A 19,829-nucleotide genomic window follows, 5' to 3' on the forward strand; every position below is an offset into this window, starting at 1 on the left:
TTGCCTATATTTAAGATTTCTAACCTTAGTTAGATTTTAATTTTTGCAGTGTATGTAGCTTTCCCCGCAGCCATATTTGTAGTTATTGGTAGTGAATCCAACGCCCCCCTCTCCCCTCCCTCCGATCCCCCTTCGTGGATCTCCTCCTCCTCCTCTCCTCTTCATCTATCTTAGTGAACCCCCGACCACCACTCTCCCTCCCGCCAAACCCTCCTTGTAAACCCCACCCCCACCCCTCCCACGACACCTCTCTCTCTCTGTGGCTGTTTTTACCAATGGTAACTTCTGTTTGTAGTTCCCCTTTTCATCTGAGGATCTCATAGGGCTATCTGTGTATATATAAATGTACACACAGCGCGGAGAAAGAGTGTACTGAGAGCGCAAATTGCGGTTAAGTGGTAGCCTTATGCCATAAGGTAGCACAGATTTCAGCCAAACTACATACGTATCGGCTGATACGTATGTAGTTTGCCCCGCCGCCATATTTGTAGTTCTTGGTAGTGCCCCCTACTCGTTAACACGAGAGTATTCCCAATTCCATCTCAGCATCTCCACCTGTACCACAAGAATATAACTAATATCAGTCCCAAACTGGACGACCCCCTGCTTTCCAAGAAGCCAACTACTACTGTTTTCCCCCCATCCAGCTCAAGAATCCCCTTAATTGTCTGCCCCCACCAGGCGAGCCCAAGTTTGCCTTGAAACAATAGGTTAACCCATTGAACAGCCGTTCAAAACCCCTCTTGACTTTAACATTCATACTGGATCAGAGGGATCTCATACATTTCTATACACCCCCTATGCCCCATCAACTTCATAGGCAAAGACCTGTTGATTTCCCTGCGGATCACACAGACCTGCAACTTAAAAAGGACCACCCCTACACACCTAGGGCCAGTGGCGGAGGGCCATGGCCACCCCCCGTAGAATCTCGGCCACCCCAAGCACCGGATCGCAGCGGTCAAAAGTTTTGACGGCTGTGGAAAAATGCGGAACCTTTCTTGCACCGCTAGTACACTGCCGGACCCTTTAGCCGCGCGCACACGTCCTGTATTTGAATTAAACGGCTCAAGCATGCCCTGAATGCCTGTTACCACCTGACGCTTCGACCGGTGTGGCACCCGATTTGGTTCCCCCCCAGTTCCTGTTCCCCCTTACGCTGATTTACCGATGAGCCGTGCGTAGTTGCTATGTTACCGTACGTAATTGAGGAAGAAAAGCAAGTCGAAAACAGCTGGATGTACGGAAAGCGAAATGGGACAAACCTCACACCAGGCTGTGCGGCAGTAGTCTACTAGTCTGCTACGTTGATTTTAGCGTCACAACACAACTATAACACACAGGCATTATTCATGAAGGTGTTTGTAAGACCATTCATTGTCAATCTTTGCAAAGGAATACGATTCAAGGACAAAAATAGGGGAAACCATCTCCATCAATAATGTATTTATTATGGCTGGACAAAGATTACAAGTTTTAATCGCATCGTTTGGTGAGACAACTCACGATTAATCACACTTTTATCCGCTCCAATTTAAGTTGAATGAGATATCAAATTGAATGACATTATAATTTATACCAATACTTGGCAATACCTTGACCAAGTGATCTTGAGGGAGTTTCATTGACTCACCCAGTGTGGTTTGAATAGGATATTTACGGAACACCACAGATTTGGGAATTGTAAACAGGCATTGTCACTTACTGCAACTGCAAACCAACAGTAACTACAAGTGTAGTTCAATCCAAATAAGTAGCGCCTCAGATTTGGGAATTGTAAACAGGCTGTCCAAAACAAAAAAGAATGTTGACATTCTGTGGGCAAAACCTTTTCCAAATCAAAGTAGGCCTTAAAAAAATAATAACACGCCTTAGTGCGTCCATTTGTAAAACAAAAACAAGATTGCGTCAACGCATAATTGGGCGCCAACTTGCCCAGCCCTCGTAGGCTATTTAATGGATGCAGGCATGTAGGCATGCATAGCATGCATAATTGCCCTCCATGGCTGGATTTCCGACACAGCCTGTGTGAAACCACCTCGAACAGGCATCACACGCAATCTGAAAAAAAAAAAAAAGAAGGCAGCATTAGGCTGACTTATATAAATATGTGCAGGTTCATAGGGGCTGTGCGCCAATATTACAGTAGGCCTATAATGCTACTTACCCAAGTAACGTTTTCCGTATTATCAAAGGTGTCTTCCTCCCCACAGAAATGACACAAGTCACTCAAGTCATCTACGAATTAAGATAATTTTTTTTTTAAATAATTGGACAGACACGGGAAGGGATGCAAAGTCTACAATAATAGGGTTAGGTTATATTATCCCTAATCCAGCCACTTGGTGTAACGGTAGCACTCGCGACCAACACGCTGATGAGACGGGTTCAATCCTCTTATGAGGATTTAAAGATTTGAAGTACTTACCAGATCCAGTCAGGATGGTGGTGGCGATTTCCCTCCTCAGGTCATCTATGTTGGATGTTGGGAATTGTAGAGAGCCTGACCCTTCCAGGAGGTGTTCAGCAAACTGAAAGTGTGAGATTGAGCCCATAATTCACAGCTCCCCCAATACGTGATAGATAGCATATCGATATGTAATTTTTGCCATGTCACATAGCCTCGGCCTACTTTTAAAGCAAACACTCCACAAGATGTGGTGTCCTCTTGGAGTGGATGAGCCACAGTGTCACATTTCCAATCTGACACATTGACACCTAGTTTTCTCATCAGTGCTCTAAAGAAAAGTTAGTTAAGTTGTTACTAGTATACAATTCAGTTACAGATGAACAATGTGACCAAATGTCACTGGTGTGGGAAAATATAAAATATAGGCTAGTTTACCTTGTTGTCTCCAAACATTTTTTTTTTTTGCTGGCGACTCTCCTAGAGAGTCAGCAAGAATGCATCTTTTCTCTGATGGATACATGGCCTTGGAAAAAAAATAAAAATTTGGAATTATAAAAGTCTGAAGGCTTATTCAATTTTTGATCTAGGGACAATTCCTGGGGACTCCTTTCTTCGTCACATACTTACAACAAGAAACCAATGCTGGCAGTCGTTCACAATGCCTAGAAGGCATTTATAGGCCGAGGCATCCAGCTGAGAAACACATCACAAATAATGAATTAAATAGGCTAAATATAGCATATCTGTCGTTAAGCTCACCTTTTCACCCAAATAACCCTCAACATCAACCATGGGATAACTGGTGGCTTGCACTTGCAGCACTGTGAACAAATAAACCCTCTGCTTTCAATCCTATCCGTGACCAGCACCACCACCGGACCCCAGGAAGACTGGCTGCCGCCTCGGCATCAGCTAATGGGGATCCATTCAATAAACAATAAACAATAAACCACCACCACCAACTTGTTTCAGCACACCTTCAGTTTTTGATTTCTTTTCTGCCACATGGCAGTCATGGCAAATGTGTCCACGTGGTAGGCCTTTGATGCCCCATGCTGCTTCACCATTATATTGAGATATGCATTTATTACCTACATCAACATTAAAAAGGATTAATACTTTGTAGGTGAAGCCATAATGCCTTTGAAAATCAAAGAATATGCACCTCACTCTCCAACTCTTGTCCAGGGCCCATCTGGAAAACGTCTTGATAAAAGACCTTGTAGGCCCCCACTCTGGAGAGAATGACATGGCTTTTATTGCCCTTCCATGCGTCCATGATGCCTGTAACACAAAGGAACCTTAACAAACAGCGTTTTTTAATAAAGGCCATTGTCGGGTATGTATCACTTACGGCTGCGCACAACGTCATCCTCTTGGATTACCAGGTCTTGTGTGCTGCTGGTGGCCAGAGACTGTGTGGGTGAAGCTAATTGGAGAGAGGTTGGAGTAGGTGGTGATTGGCAGGCAGTGGGGTGATAGGAGAGGTCAAGAGGGGCTGGTGAATGTGGTGAGGGGATAGTGTCAATGAGTGTTTTTTTCATCATGCGGAGTTGGTTGTATTCTGTGAGGGATTCGAGGGGTGGGATCTGTGAAGGGTTTGAGGTGGTCTGTATTGATTTTGGGATGTTGCCTTCCCATGTCGTCCTGCAAGTCTGCACTCTTGTTCTCCAATTTTGTTATTATATATGGTCCCAGCCAGGTGCGCTCCAATTTCCCCCCTTTCCTCTGCTACATGCGGATGTTCTTCCGCAGAACCCTCTGGCCAACAGAAAAGGCAGACCTGCCTCTTATTTTCTGACTTTTGCCCTGTTTTTTCAGAATGTTGAGCTGAACCAAGGCATCCATTCTCTCTTTCAGGGCAATGCCTGAAGACACCACTGAATTGGCCACAACGTCCTCCACTGAGCTGTCCACCTTCCAATAGAAAAATAAACAAAGATTAAGAATGGAATTGGATTGGTCAAATTACCTGACATAAGTGAGACCCATCATGCCATACCGTGAAATCCTCTGCCACTTCGCATGGGTAACGTGCCTCCATGCCAAACATGAGGAAAAAAAGGGGAGAACCCGGTGGTGAGGTGCGCCTTTGTTCGCAAGCCAAACATTACGGCATCTAAGTAGTGGTCCCATGTGCTTGTCCTTCACAAGTTTACACAATGCTCTGTATAGGCACAAGGAAATAATTGTCAGTCATTATGATTTTTAAAATGTCACCAATAGGTAGGTTTGTTTATTTTTGACAGGGACAGTGCATATTAATAGACATTTCTGTAAATATGCCAGATTTAGCCAGAAGGTTAGTTTCCATCTGCAGTCCTTGGCCAGATGTAACAATAGGCTCCCTAAAAAGCAAATAAGCAAATAACAGAAAGAGTTTAAAAAAGAACATAGAAAAGCAACAGATAAAACATTAATTATAACCACATACAAGTATTCAGTAGTTCAAGCATTAAAATACATGAAGCATGCAGGACAAACAAGAGTCAGCATCAAACAAACACAAATTGAAAAGGTAGACTAGGACTTATAGAGGACATCTATATGTGTTAGACATCGAGGCAGTAGCCCACCAAAGCAGACAGTACATGCACAACAAACTAACAAAAAGTCGACATGACAATAGTACATGAAGCAGCACAGGAGAGACATAGAACGAGCTACAAAAAGCATACAAACAAGCAAGCATGCAAAGTAAGTTGCAGGACAAATTCACAGACACGCTGACACAAGGAGGCAAGAGCAGGCGGGTCAAGTTTAGTGCTGGCAGATCATATTATCAATCAGCCACTGTTTCAGATTAGAACTAAATGACCGATATGTGTTTAGGTCTCTGATACATGTTGGGATGTTATTCCATTCACGTGAGGCTGCAACAGAGAAGGCTGACTGACTAAAGGTACTTTTCCTAAATGGAATAATGCAGTCCCCTCTCATGACTCCTCTTGTGATCCGATGTTGGTTTGTTCTAATAGTTACAAATTCTCTAAGTGGAGGAGGGGCCATGCCATGTATGATTTTGTAAAAGAGACATGCATTTTTGTGCTTAATCATGTTTTCCCAGCTCACTAGATTGTGTTTTCTTAAAATTGCACAGTGATGGAATTGCCTTGGTTTTTTGTCCAGAACTTTCAGTGTTTGTTTATACAAAGACTGTAGTGGTTTTAGTGTTGTGTGATTAGCCTGAGACCAGCTCGTCAGACAGTAGCTCATGTGAGAGAATATCATTGAATGCATGTACATCATGGCTGCCTGGGTGGACAGAGTTTCGTATAAATTTGAAATTGGCAAGATTGAATTTGATCCTTTTGCAGACAGTTTTTACATGTGCCCTGAAATTAAAGTTGGAGTCCAGAATAATGCCAAGGTATTTAAATTCCTTAACAATTTCTAATTTTTCTCCTGACACAAGAACATCTGGGTTTTCACTACAGTCATTTGTTTTGGAGAAGAACATACCAACAGTCTTAGACACATTTAGTTGGAGACAGCACTGATTGAGCCATGCTGTAATTTTCAGCATGGCCTTTGTGAGTTTGGCAGCAACTTCGGTTTTTGTCAATCCATGCACATACAGCACAGTATCATCAGCATACATTTGAATGTGGGCCTCTGGACACACAGACGGCAAGTCGTTGATATACAAACAAAATAAAAGTGGACCCAGTATGGATCCCTGTGGGACACCAGTGGACAAGGAGAGGGTGTCAGATTGCTGGTTATTTATTCGAACAGTTTGAGTTCGGTTAAAAAGGTATGATTCAACCCATTGACGTGCCTCAACAGAAAAATTAAAATTGGATAACTTGGATAATAGAACCTTGTGATTCACAGTGTCAAATGCTTTGCGGAGATCAAGAAAGACAGCACCGACAACGCCACGCTTATCCAACAGTGATTTAATTTTCTCAATGAAAAAACAATTAGCCGTCTCGGTTGAGTGGTTGGATCTGAAGCCAATTTGCATTGGATGAAGGGGGAATGAGCTGTTGTTCAGGTGGTGTATGATTTGCTCAGCTACACACTTTTCTGCTACTTTAGACATTATAGGGAGGATGCTGATCGGCCTATAGTTACAGGCGGAATGATGATCACCAGATTTGAAAATTGGCGTGACAATTGCAGATTTCCAAATACTTGGAAACTGCCCTTGGGATATTGAAAGATTAACAATTTTAGTGATGGGATTGGCTAATGATGAACCGATATCTTTAAGCATCGTTGAGTCCATACCAAATGAATCTTTAGCTTTTGAGGGTTTGAGAGATCTAATAATACCTGTGATTTTTATTTCTGAGACAGTGTTTATACTGAAGGCTGGCTCCATTGTGTTTACTGAAGACACATTAACATGATCAGTCAAGAAGCCCTTTGCAATAGTTGCTACAGAATCAACAAAGTATCGATTAAGAGCTACTGCTACTTCAGATGGGTCCTTGGTCAGCTTTCCATTCAAGTCAAGTTCAATTGACCTTCCTGCGCTATGATGTTGTCCCATGAGTTTTTTTAACTGAGTCCATATTACTTTCGGATTATCCCGTGCCTCACTAATTATAGCAATAAAGAAATCGGCCCTAGCTTTCCTCAGACCTGTTATCACTTTATTTCTTAACATGGCAAAGTGATATTTGTCATGATAAAATTTTGTTCTAATGGCCTTTTTTAATGCAAGATCACGTTCTTTCATTAGTTTAAAAATGTCTGCATTTATCCAGGGAAGACTGTTCTTTTTATTCCTACTCCTAATGCTACGGGAAAATTCTGCAATTATACTCTGAATTTTACTTGAGAATATTTGACTGCCCTCACTCAGGTTTTTTCCAAATAACAGATCATTCCAGTTAAAACTATGAATAGTGTTTTTAAAAGACTCTTGTTCTTGGGGATTCTAATGCTTTCATGTTCCTTAGTAGAGGAGCAAAATCTCTTTTTTGTTAACTTTCTGACCACAAGAGTTAGATTGTGGTCAGATAGCCCAGTTATCATGTTGTACGTTTTTGAGGTTCTCTCCGGTCTGTTACTGAACACTAAATCAATCTGAGTTCTGGTGGATTGGGTTATTCTTGTTGGACCTTTAATCAGCTGTGAGAGATCTAGCCCATCGGTTATTTGTTTGAGGTTCTTTCTAATTGATCTATCTTCCCAATTTACATTAAAATCTCCCATTATTATCACCTCTTTCTTAAAATGACATTCCTTGAGCATGTTTTGGAATTTTTCATAAAAATCATTATTTGAGGAGGGTGGGCGATACATTACAATAAGAATAAAAGACATTTGTGGTGATAGAGTGATATTCAAGCCAATACATTCCAAATCACAGTTTGACAGCAGTAATTCATTACATTGGATACAATCCTTCAGATAGACCATAACCCCGCCTCCCTTTGATTTCACCCTATCTCTTCTATACATTTGATAGCCTGGTATGTTTAGTGCTGCAGTTGGTGAGTTTTCATGTAGCCAGGTTTCAGATAGACAGAGGAAATCTAAATTTGATTCCATTAGTAGATGCTGGATTTGGTCACTTTTCGATACAATACTTCTTATGTTAAGATGACCACCAAATAAACCCTTAGGTTTAACTTTGGGATCCCATATTATTCTGGAGTGGTTGACAGTTTGAAAGACTTTCCACTTCCTGTGTTTTGTGATTGCCTGATTAATGATTTATTTCCCATTTACATCCCTTAGCCCTCTGGCCACACGTAGCTTTTTATTTGAGTTAATGTTACACTTTGCTATTGGATTGTTACCTTCGATACCAGGAAGCTGTCGGTCAACATGCGTATCAGACTGCACGGCAGACTGAGTCACCACTGTGTAGACCTTTTGCTGTGGTTGTTGCCCGGCTGGCCGTGGTTGTAGCCCGGCTGGCTGTGGTTGAAGTCCGGTTGGCCGTGGTTGTAGCCCGGCTGCCTGTGGTTGAAGCCCGGCTGGCTGTGGTTGTTGCCCGGCTGGCTGTGGTTGAAGCCCGGCTCTCTGTGGTTGTAGCCCGGCTGGCCGTGGTTGTAGCCCGGCTGGCCGTGGTTGTAGCCCGGCTGGCCGTGGTTGTGGCCCGGCTGGCCGTGGTTGTAGCCCGGCTGGCCGTGGTTGTAGCCCGGCTGGCCGTGGTTGTAGCCCGGCTGGCTGTGGTTGTAGCCCAGCTGGCTGTGGTTGTAGCCCGGTTGACTGTGGTTGAAGTCCGGTTGGCTGTGGTTGAAGCCCGGTTGGCTGTGGTTGTAGCCCGGCTGGCTGTGGTTGAAGCCTGGTTGGCTGTGGTTGTAGCCCGGCTGGCTTTGGTTGAAGCCCGGCTGGCTGTGGTTGAAGCCCGGTTGGCTGTGGTTGTAGCCCGGCTGGCTGTGGTTGTAGCCTGGCTGGCTGTGGTTGAAGCCCGGTTTGCCGGGGTTGTAGCCCGGTTGGCTGTGGTTGTAGCCCGGCTGGCTGTGGTTGTAGCCCGGCTGGCTGTGGTTGAAGCCCGGCTGGCTGTGGTTGAAGCCCGGCTGGCTGTGGTTGTAGCCCGGCTGGCTGTGGTTGAAGCCCGGCTGGCTGTGGTTGAAGCCCGGCTGGCTGTGGTTGAAGCCCGGCTGGCTGTGGTTGAAGCCCGGCTGGCTGTGGTTGAAGCCCGGCTGGCTGTGGTTGAAGCCTGGCCGGCCGTGGTTGAAGCCCGGTTGGCTGTGGTTGAAGCCCGGCTGGCTTTTGATGTAGCCCAGTTAGGTGAGGATGTAGCCTGGTTAGCTGTGATTGTAGCCTGGCTGGCAGTGGATGTAGCCCAGCTAGCTGAGGATGTAGCCTGGCTAGCTGTGGTTGTAGCCTGGCTGGTAGTGCTTGTAGCCCAGTTAACTGAGAATGAAGACTGGCTAGCTGTAATTGTAACCCTGCTAGGTGTGGTTGTTGCCCAGTTAAATGAAGGCCTGTTAGCCATGATTGAATCCCAATTAGCTGTAGTTGTGGCCCACTTAGCAGTGGCCCTGTTAACTGTGGTGGTTTAGCATCCAGGTAGTAAGAGTTCATTAAAGGTCCAGGATTCATTTCAATATCACCAGCCAGAAGCAGTATCATCAGAACATGTGCAATTCCCAGGAAAGGTTTAAGTTGGTCTGACTGTTCATCTTTACCTGAGGGTAGCCTTGCATGTCCATTGTCCAGTAGTTTTGTGTAGAGCAGGTGTTGACTCTTCTTTGCTTGGTAGAGGACTTGTTCGCTGTTTTTATCAATTTGCTGTGTGAATGTTAAGCACAAGAGTAGATAAGAACATACTAAAGCAATAAAGAGACATGTAGATGGAAGAAGCCGATATCTTTTGAGGTTTTTAGTTGTTGTTTTTGGCATACACACAGAGCCTGCCAACCTGTGTGACTGCACGGCGGCCATCTTGCTACTAATACTACTAATAGCTCTTCTACAATCCATTTTGAATCATTTTCTAATTACAGGTTCACCTCTGAATTGTCCCATTCAGGTTTTCCACAAGACCATTCGTCTGTGGGTGATATGGAGCACAAAGACTCCTCTTCACATTTAATAACGTGCAAATGTTGGAGTTGAGCTGTTTCAAAAACATGAAGAGTACAATTTAGCAACAGATGTGTTTTGTATTGCATATGGTACAGAGAGCATCCTGACCATGAAGAGCAGTGCTGGTTTATTCACCAAGCTATGACTAACCTCATTCACAAACTCACTGCCCTGATCTGTGAGGATGCGTTGTGGTGCACCAAACCTGTAAAAGAACTTAATGATGCACTGGGTGACCACCTCAGCACTCTTATTAGGTATGGCATAGACCTCTGCCCATTTGGTGTAGTAGTCGACCATTACACACATATACATGTTTCCATCCTCAGATGGAGTTAGTTTTCCCACCAAGTCCATCCCAACTAACTCCAGTGGGTGGTCAACCTGAAAATCACAGAATGTATATCATTGTCGTCAAAAAGTAAGCATAGTTGTTGTTTACAAGTATTCAGTCAAATGAAAGGCTTAGTACATACATGTATTGGGATATATTCTGGCTCCTTTTTAATGGAGAGCCTGCTGTATTGGCATTGAGCACACTGTGAAACCTGATGGTTCAAAAGCAGACATGGGAAATGCAGTCCAGGAAACACGACAATCTATGGATACGCTCAATATATTATACACTCCAATCAAATAATTCCATTTACCCATTTATCCAAGTCAACCCCCATTCCAGGCCAGTAAAACCTGGCGGTGACTGAATTTTTAGTTTTTTGGGTTCCACAGTGGCCTCCATGAGCACTGTCATGAAACTCCAAGAAAATCTGATCGGCCTCCTCCGCGCCAACCACAACTTTCTTCCGCACCTCCATTTCATTTCTAGACGAAATGTAATACATTGTATCACCTATTGAAACAAGGTTGTTGTCAGTAGCCTACAAGAAACACGTCCTTTTTTCTGATAAGCTATTGATAAGAGCAGGAGATCAGGGAATTGTTTTTGAGGTAGGCATATCGTTACCATGGCTTACCATCTATTATGAAACGGGCGGAGCGCCTTCGAATTATGTATTTCTCCTCCTTCGAAATACCTGTGGGATATGAGCCATCTCGTAGGTAGTTACGCAGCTCGATGTAGATGCATTTGTCCATTGTAAATCCATGCAAAAAACAAGTTTCCCAGATCTTGTACAGCCTTGCCATCATAATTTATACACTTCGCACCCGTCAGAATTGGTTAGATGCGCCCTCTTCAATTAGGCTACAATCACAGTATATATATATACGCACTACAATTATATTATTATAGTGCCTCGATCAGACAAAACAGACAAGAGCAGAGTCCAACCAAGATTTCAGAGTCATTTCTTTATTAGTTCCAAAGAAATGCATGATTTATAAGATTAATTAATTAATTTTATTAGAATAAACTAAGCACCACAGAATGCCTTCATTCATGATTTCACACAAATCAATGATCCGATGATATTCACCGAACACATTCAACAACAAAGCATGGTATTTATTTATTCAACATTATAAACAAATCAACAGATCCTCAGATCTGATATATTACAAATGCAATTGACTAATTGATATTAAAAATAATGACTAACAACACTGAATTAAAGAACAGAATATCGAAAGAATAGGGAAATTGCGTTTTCGCGTTCCATCTCACGCAAATCGTCAATCATTTTGTACCACTTGGCTTTCCGTGGATCCAGTTGTTCTGGCTTGGTCCTGTGGGCGGAGTCATTTAACATGGCGTTTCGAGGGGGAACAGCAATTCCAATGGGGAACCAAATCGGGTGCCACACCGGCACCTGCGGCAAAGTGAAGAAACCCAAAACAGAAAGGTATGATATCATAATGGATGTTGTTTTTGTCTTCTAATAACTGACTATCACACCCATGATTATCTATTTTGCAAAGTTTAGAAGCAAGGTAGATCGGAGGAGAACATAGTAAACTGTTAAAATTGCTATATGCTATGTTGTATTTGATAACTACGTTGCGAGATTGTGTACAGTGTTTTAATATAATCTCTCTAGTCTCTACACGTATTTGTTTTTGCAACTTCGGATCGACTTTCGATCTAGTTATTTGCTGTTAACTGCTATTGTTGCCAGAACGTGTTATGATTGTGTCAGGTATATACAGTATTTATGCTGCATTTTGGATAAGTGTCATTAAAGAGGGAAAAATAATGAAGAGGAAGAAGGCAGACATAGCGTCCTTCTTCAGGGCAAGTGGAAAGAAGTCAGCTAAGGCAAAGAATGAGGGTGAGATGGAGAAAAAACAGGCAGAGAGCGAGGATGAGGAGCCCCCAGAGAGCAGCAACTTAAATGGACCTCCAGGTATACAGTAGAGACTCGCATATAGTACAGCTTGGTATGAGGTTATCTTATTTACAATTGGCTTAAAGTTTGTCTATTCATACACAGTCAGGTTGAAAGTGCATTGTAAAACATATCAGTTCGTTTTTTCAGTACATTAAAGTATGGCATATTTGTATTTGCTACCCAGAGACACTTTCACTAATATTATACTTTAGCTTATAGTGTGTTTGTTAAACACTATATAGCATGAATTATAAAACCTTTAGGAAAATTACCTGTACACCTTATGTAATTATTTTTGATGTTTCTGAAAGATTGATCGAGAGCAGGACAGAAGAGTCCTCCCTGAGGAGTGGCCCCAGTGGATCCCCAGGTAAATTGTCAATCTTACATTGTATGTTGTACTCTTCTGCTAACTTTTCATCGATATTGTCCACAAGTTTATATTGTATATGTTTAATGCTGTAGAAAATGAATTTTAATCTTTTGTATCTGTGAAATACTTGGATAGTGGATCATTACACCTTGTGGAAAATACTTTAAACACCTATTAATGTTTTTAATATATATATTTAGATTCCCACAGAAGATTCAGACAGCGAGAGAGAGGAGCCTCCAACAACGAGTGGCGGCCCAAGGTACCTCCAGGTATACTCACTCTTTCACACATACTGGACACTTTAATTCCACTTCAGTTTTGCACAATCTGATACAGTGGGCTGATAATTCATAAACAGGTATGAGTCATACCACTCACCGTCCTCAACTGGAGTAGAGTTGGATGAATGGCCTCAAATCTATAACGTTTTTAGCAGATTATAGTGTTCAGATAATCCATTAGATGTAACATGGGATAGTATACTCCAATGTATGAGTTTATCTTGATTGTTATTAATCTCTGCTGTAATTTAATAATTTAATATGCCTTTTTTTCCATTTTCAAACAGACATTTCCAAATCAAGAACCGATAGATCTTTAAGGACAGTCTTTGAAGTGTTCAGTTTTAATGAGATGTCACTGTTTGGATTCTCTGTCTGATATGTGTAAATGTGGCTCAAACTTGAATCTAATCTTGCAGAGTCCGCCTAATACCCATTGTGAATATGATGTTTGTTATTATATGTTTGATAGATGTTTATGAATCGAATTGAAGAAAAATTTACACTGCTTATTTAAACAGGCTGTTAATGCTTGTCATATTTACATTTGTTGGAATTCAGCAAATTGTATTCAGGATGTTATTTTATTTATTTTCATATTTCTATACATTAGCTCCGTATTTTATACTTTTTGTTATTTAAAAGATAAATCCATATTGTGATCAGACTTGATTAAAAAAACATTGCACTTCTAATTTTGTATCCTTGTTTTGTATTCCTGATGATACACTGAGAGAATTGACTTGGCTTGTCGCCATAAACTGAGGACATCTCTACTATAAAATAGAATACCTTGCTGTCAATGCATATCTGTACAACCATTGTTCGACTCAGTCGTACAATACAAATAAAAACACAAATAGCAATCGGTAAATCAACACAGTTTAAAAACAAGTATGAATACAGAATAAGTGTATATTCTTTTTTAAGTTTTAGCTTCTTTGTTACTTTGCCTTTAGGTATAAGAACAATTTAAATATATTGAATACTTTTCTATTGCACCTTCATCTGAATTCCGAATAATGTTGAGATGTTTGCTGTATGTGTCTTAAATAGCTCTGCATCTCCTGGTGAGACACATGCTTGCCACCCAAAAATTATCACTGGCCCCATCCTGGCCACCCCAATGGAAATTTCCTGGCTCCGCCACTGCCTAGGGCCCCTATCTTGCATCCGGCGCAAGTGACTTAGTCACTGGCGCATGTGTCGTTGCTAGTTTACAACTGGCGCAGAGCGCCAGTGGGGGGCCTACTCATCATGCGCATGATGAGTAGGCCTATTTGACCGTGAAAAACATTGTTTTACCGCGAGTGAGTGTTAAAAAGAATGAATGAATGCGGGCTCGCGTGTGTGCTCTTTTTAAACACATGCAAACTAAACACTCATCATCATCTCATCTTCGTCCGCTTATCCGGGGTCGGGTCGCGGGGGGAGCAGCTCAAGCAGGGGGCCACAGACTTCCCTTTCCCGGGCCACATTGACCAGCTCTGACGGGGGGGATCCCGAGGCGTTCCCAGGCCAGTGTTGAGATATAATCTCTCCACCTAGTCCTGGGTCTTCCCCGAGGTCTCCTCCCCACTGGACGTGCCTGAAACACCTCCCAAGGAAGGCGCCCAGTGGGCATCGTTACCAGATGCCCGAACCACCTCAGCTGACTCCTTTTTATAAGTAAAGGAGCAGCGGCTCTAATCCGAGTTCCTCACGGATGGCTGAGCTTCTCACCCTATACCTAAGGGAGACGCCAGCCACCCTTCTGAGAAAACTCAGTACCCGCGATCTCGTCCTTTCGGTCATCACCCAACCCTCATGACCATAGGTGAGGATAGGAACGAAGATCGACCGGTAGATCGAGAGCTTTGCCTTGCGGCTCAGCTCTCTTTTCGTAACAACGGTGCGGTAAAGCTGTTAAGGAACTGCGGGTGCGGGCAGGCAGGTAGGACCCAAACGCAGACGGTATTAAGGAAACGGCACTTTATTCAAACCTAAAGGCTAAGGCACAGGAAACTCGGAACTCGGGAGACAACTCAGAACTCGGGAGACTACAGGGAACTCGGGAGACGACAGGGAACACGGAACACGCAGTACTAGCCACCACAAACAACCACAGCAAACCACAACTAACAACCACAATGACAGCACCCCGAACAAAGGAAAGACGAGGGCTTAAATAACAAACACAACGAGGAACAGCTGAGACACATTAGGGGAGGGAACAGTAATCAACACAGGAGGGAAACACAGGGAGACACCCACACTCTGACAAAAGCGAACGCAATACCGCCCCCGCTGCTCCGATTCTCCGGCCAATCTCACGCTCCATAGTTCCCTCACTCACGAACAAGACCCCGAGGTACTTGAACTCCTTCACTTGGGCAAACTAAACACGTAACGCATAATACAATCAATGGCAATGTCTATTACCGCGGGGACACATGCATATTAGGATAGCATACAATACTGATAAGAAACAATGTTTATAATGTATTGCGTATATCAGGGGTGTCAAACTCAAATATACAGTGGGCCAAAATTAAAAAATTTGACAAAGTCGCGGGCCAACATGGATATTTATTGAAAAAATTGACCTAAACAAGTTTGAACAATATGGAACTATATGGAATATGGAACATGGATATAACTTAATATTGCTTAATATTGCACACATGCAAAATCGAATTTCAAATGAAAAACCACATCAATGGCATTAATTTCTTCAATAAAATGTTCATAAAAATCGTATGCCTTTCTTTATATGCAGCCTAATTTAAATGTACATTTAACAGTCATATTCCACAGGCTAATAATACATTTCAAATAAAATAACAATAAACCGATTGACTCAAGCCCATACCTTGGACTAGAAAAAAAAGTGCATAAAGACAACTTTAATTAATTGTCGCTCAGTTTGCTACACAGTACACACTGATCTGAACATCTACTCTGTGTTCAAACCAGATACCTGGCATCTCTTCTTAGACGCAAGTGCATCGATATCTGGGCTCAGGCTCTGAGAAGAGGAAATCCTCAAGATCGCGCAAAGGTGTTCGTCTGTCAGACGACTCCTGTGACACGTTTTGGTCATCTTCATGGAGGAGAACAGTTGCTCACACAGATAAGTGCTGCCGAACATGGAGAGCATCTGAGCAGCTTGGATGCGGAGCTGAGGCATTGTGTCTGGGATGAATTGTGGAAACTGTGCAGGACCCACAGCATCATATTTCGACTTCAGCGTGGCACTACACTGGAGTTCAATCAGCTCCATTTGGAGGTTGGTAGGGACGTTTTCCACGTCAACTGTAAATGGATTGCTGAGCAATTCAAACCTACATTTCTGGACATCAAAGTCGGCAAATCGACGGGTAAACTCGGCGCGCAGTGCGCCGAGCTTTTGAGCAAACTGTGCACATGGGAACACGGCGGTAGAGATCTGCGTTGTAATTGTTTGGCAGCAGGGGAAATGGCCCAGGTTTCCTTGCAGCATCTGATTCTCCCACAGGCACAATTTTGTTTTAAAAGCCCTCACTGCAGCGTACATGTCTGTGATGATACGCTCCCGCCCCTGAAGCTGCCGGTTCAGCGCATCGAGATGGCTCGTGATGTCACACAGAAAAGTCAGCTCACACAGAAACTGTTGCTCCCGGAGCTCTGCTGTGTCTTTCCCTTTGTTTTCAAGAAACTGACATATTTCCTCATGGAGCTCGAAACATCTGTTCAGTACTTTTCCTCGGCTTAACCATCTCACCTCTGTGTGATAAGGCACGTCTGCGTGTTCCGAGCCACACTCCTCCAAAAGAGACTTGAACTGGCGGTGATTTAGACCTTTGGCTCTTATAAAGTTAACTACTCGTGTTATTGTGGTCACATGTTCCATCTTTAGGGCTTTGCAACACAGTGCTTCTTGATGTATAATGCAGTGATAAACAGTAAGCTCACCCACACAGTTCTCCTCCCGCATCTTCTCCCGTACCCTGCCCACCAGTCCACTCTTTTGACCGCACATCGCTGGCGCACCGTCTGTCGTTAATCCCGCGAGTTTATCCCAAGTCAGCTTCATTTCAGCGACACATTTGGAAACCTCTTCAAATATGTCCTTTCCCGTGGTTGTGCCATGCATTGCTTTAAATCCCAAAAGTTCCTCCGTAACACACAGATTTGAGTCCACTCCACGGATGAAGACTGCTAGCTGGGCAGTGTCAGACGTGTCGCTGCTCTCATCCACAGGGAGAATGCAACGAAATCTTTTCCCTTTTCCATCAGCTGTTCATACAGATTGGTGGCGAGATCACATGTGCGATCAGCTACTGTGTTTCTGCTCAGGCTCACATTTGAAAATGCTTGCCTTTTCTCTGGGCACACGATGTCACAAACTTTCATCATGCACTTTTTCACGAACTCACCCTCATTGAAGGGCCGGCCTGATTTTGCGATCTCTGCTGCCACAATAAAACTCGCCTTTACAGCAGCCTCACTTTGTGCTATCACTTTTTTGAACATAGTCTGTTGTGAAACCAAACTTCTTTTCATCTCCTCTACTTTCTGGTGCCTTTGAGTCATGTCCATGTCCTTGAACTTGTCGTGGTGTTTCGTTTCATAGTGTCTTCTAATGTTGTACTCTTTGGTTATAGCCACGTTGGCTCCACATACAAGACATGTAGGTATGTCTTTTACGTGTGTAAACAGATATTCTGTCTCCCACTTCTCCAGAAAGCTCCTGTTTTTTGCCTTTCTTTTCGCCATTTTTGGGATGAGTAGCACAGTGCCAGTAGCAGTCACTGTCAACAGAGGGCACGCCAGGTAGGTGTTTCGCGCCAAAGCACGAGCAGAGAATTCTGGGATTTGTAGTATTAGCAGCACATGCGCTGTATAATACCGGCGGGCGAGAAAAAAAATAAAAATAAAATACCGGCGGGCCAGCTCTAGTAGTCATTGGGTATTGCCTCGCGGGCCAAATATAATTACACTGCGGGCCATATTTGGCCCGCGGGCCACAGTTTGACACCCCTGGCGTATATCATTAAATAGAACCACAGTTACCGCATATCATATGTTATAGCCTATCATACGTTTTCTTTGCCAAAATGTATTTGAGGACTCAGTATTTCTGAAGTTGTGGAAGAAAACCCCTTATTCCATGTGTGATTTAGGCCATATTATTTGGCAATAAACTAAGCCATTTGCAGTTTGAAATTCATGTGCATCTGTCTCATCGGAGACTGCAGACACGCTGTCAAAATATCAACTCGTCCGATTCAAATGCGCTCATGGCTCTTAAAGGGGATGGGAGCTGGCACTCTCATTGGTTTGTTGCACGTTACGCCCAAACCACACCTACGGGTAATTAGGCTGCTTCAGACCAACCCTTTTGACACTTGCGCCGCGGCGCAAACGTCATTTATCCGCCTGTAAAATAGCGATAGCGCCGTAGAACCGCCCACAAAGCTACTTGCGCTTTGCGCTTCCCACTTGCGTTTCAGACGTTAAAAAAATATATATATATTTCCTTACAAATTATGAAGATAACAGACATTTCAATAAAAGTCTTCACGTAATCTATGGTTAATAATTGGCAATATTTACAAATAAATTAAATAAGTAGGATAAAATGTTATCCATAATTCATCCTAATGTGATTGACAATATACGTGTTACGTTTTTCATGACACAACGGGCTATGTAGACAGTGGATACTGAAGGGAAAAACGGTCTGTCTAGTTACTGGATCAGATAAAATGAGACGGAGAGGTAATAAAGTCTGTCGGCACGAGGACCTTGGATTTATTAAGTAAAGTGGCAACGGTTATACAGAGTCATAAAGCGTGAGAAATCGAATATGTCTAAGTCCCTAATCAGCGCTGATGGTTCGTCCGGAGCTTCGCCTCCGTGGAAGGTCTGCTTCAGAAGAAGATGAGGGTCATGAGTCCCTGTGTGATACAGTTTTATACTGTATCCTCCTCTTGATGAGGTGTGTGTGGTTCTGTGTGTTTTTGCTTGACCTTGGCTCTCAGGCCCTGGTGTATGCAAGTGTATCTTCTTGTGTTCCTACTAACGGGGAAGAGCTCCTCAGTGTCTCCTTTGTTCTCGAAGTATCTCTTGTGTGCTCGAAGTATCTCTTGTGTGATTGAAGTATCTCTTGTGTGATGAATTAATGTGGCTCTCCCGTTAGTGTCTACCATTTGCCTGCTTGGGAAATGGGGCCTTGGCTCTGGCCTTGACCTGACTATATTATCATGTTTGTGTTATGTGTTAAAAGCTGACTATATTGTAACGTGACTGCCATGTGTTGTGCTCCTCAAGCTAGGGTGGGAGTTAGCTATATTTATATGTGCTCAGCAGGTTATTTTGCCCAACATATCCCCCTCAAGTCGTCGCAAGACGACTTTTACTCATTAGGGGTACGAGGGATAGGACTTCAGCGCGGGACTACCATCATAACACTTTTAGAAATAACAGAAAGAAGGCAAAATTATCATAAAAACAAACAACCATGAGCATGGGACTAAAACAACTCGCTGGACCGGGTGTATGGGGAACCACGTGGGAGAAACGCTACCCCTGCTTCAGACATGGGTATGCCATACACACCCCACCTAGGGGGTGGCATCCACCCCGGCCTTACATCGCGAACAGACAATACCAAGTAAAGTGGCAGCAGGTAATACACAAAAAAGAGAAAAAAAAATAAAAAATAAAAAATAAAAAATACAAGCATACAACAATACTAAAACAAATATCAAACTATACCAAAAAACAACAACCAACAACAAAGCTGGCCACACAACAAAACCAACACCAAACCATTATAATAATAATAATAACGAAATGCAACAATAAAACAAACTCCAAACAAAAACAGTATAAGCAAAAAGCAGCAATAAGACTAACAGTAAACAATAACAATATAACAAAAATGCAACAATCACACAGACACTACACAATAACAATCACAGGAAAGAAATGCAACCATGAAACGTGTC

General features: G+C 43.0%; 1 protein-coding gene, 1 long non-coding RNA gene and 1 pseudogene across 3 annotated transcripts; 1 reads left to right on the top strand and 2 right to left on the bottom strand.

Moving 5' to 3' along the window:
- Positions 1 to 1,102: 1,102 nt before the first annotated feature.
- Positions 1,103 to 10,210, bottom strand: LOC130391592 (uncharacterized). Its single transcript, XM_056601804.1, has 8 exons — positions 10,061 to 10,210; positions 9,498 to 9,613; positions 4,413 to 9,088; positions 3,388 to 4,327; positions 3,038 to 3,103; positions 2,429 to 2,933; positions 2,168 to 2,238; positions 1,103 to 2,061 (listed from the first exon to the last, which is right to left on the bottom strand). Exons 1-3 carry the CDS (start codon positions 10,208 to 10,210, stop codon positions 8,227 to 8,229), a joined length of 1,128 nt encoding a protein of 375 aa, XP_056457779.1. The 3' UTR covers positions 1,103 to 2,061; positions 2,168 to 2,238; positions 2,429 to 2,933; positions 3,038 to 3,103; positions 3,388 to 4,327; positions 4,413 to 8,226.
- Positions 10,211 to 11,781: 1,571 nt separating this feature from the next.
- LOC130391399 (uncharacterized) lies at positions 11,782 to 13,304 on the top strand. 2 transcript variants are annotated; one of them, XR_008896889.1, is made up of 3 exons: positions 11,782 to 12,213; positions 12,510 to 12,843; positions 13,143 to 13,304. It is a non-coding gene; the product is annotated as an uncharacterized LOC130391399 (long non-coding RNA). The 2 variants fall into 2 exon arrangements; XR_008896890.1 differs by lacking the exon at positions 11,782 to 12,213 and having other exon boundaries at positions 12,492 to 12,568; positions 12,772 to 12,843.
- Positions 13,305 to 15,493: 2,189 nt separating this feature from the next.
- On the bottom strand, positions 15,494 to 18,958 carry LOC130391388 (general transcription factor II-I repeat domain-containing protein 2-like; annotated as a pseudogene).
- Positions 18,959 to 19,829: the final 871 nt, after the last annotated feature.

The sequence above is a fragment of the Gadus chalcogrammus genome, chromosome 11 (assembly GCF_026213295.1).
Source record: "Gadus chalcogrammus isolate NIFS_2021 chromosome 11, NIFS_Gcha_1.0, whole genome shotgun sequence".
Classification (NCBI taxonomy): domain Eukaryota; kingdom Metazoa; phylum Chordata; class Actinopteri; order Gadiformes; family Gadidae; genus Gadus; species Gadus chalcogrammus.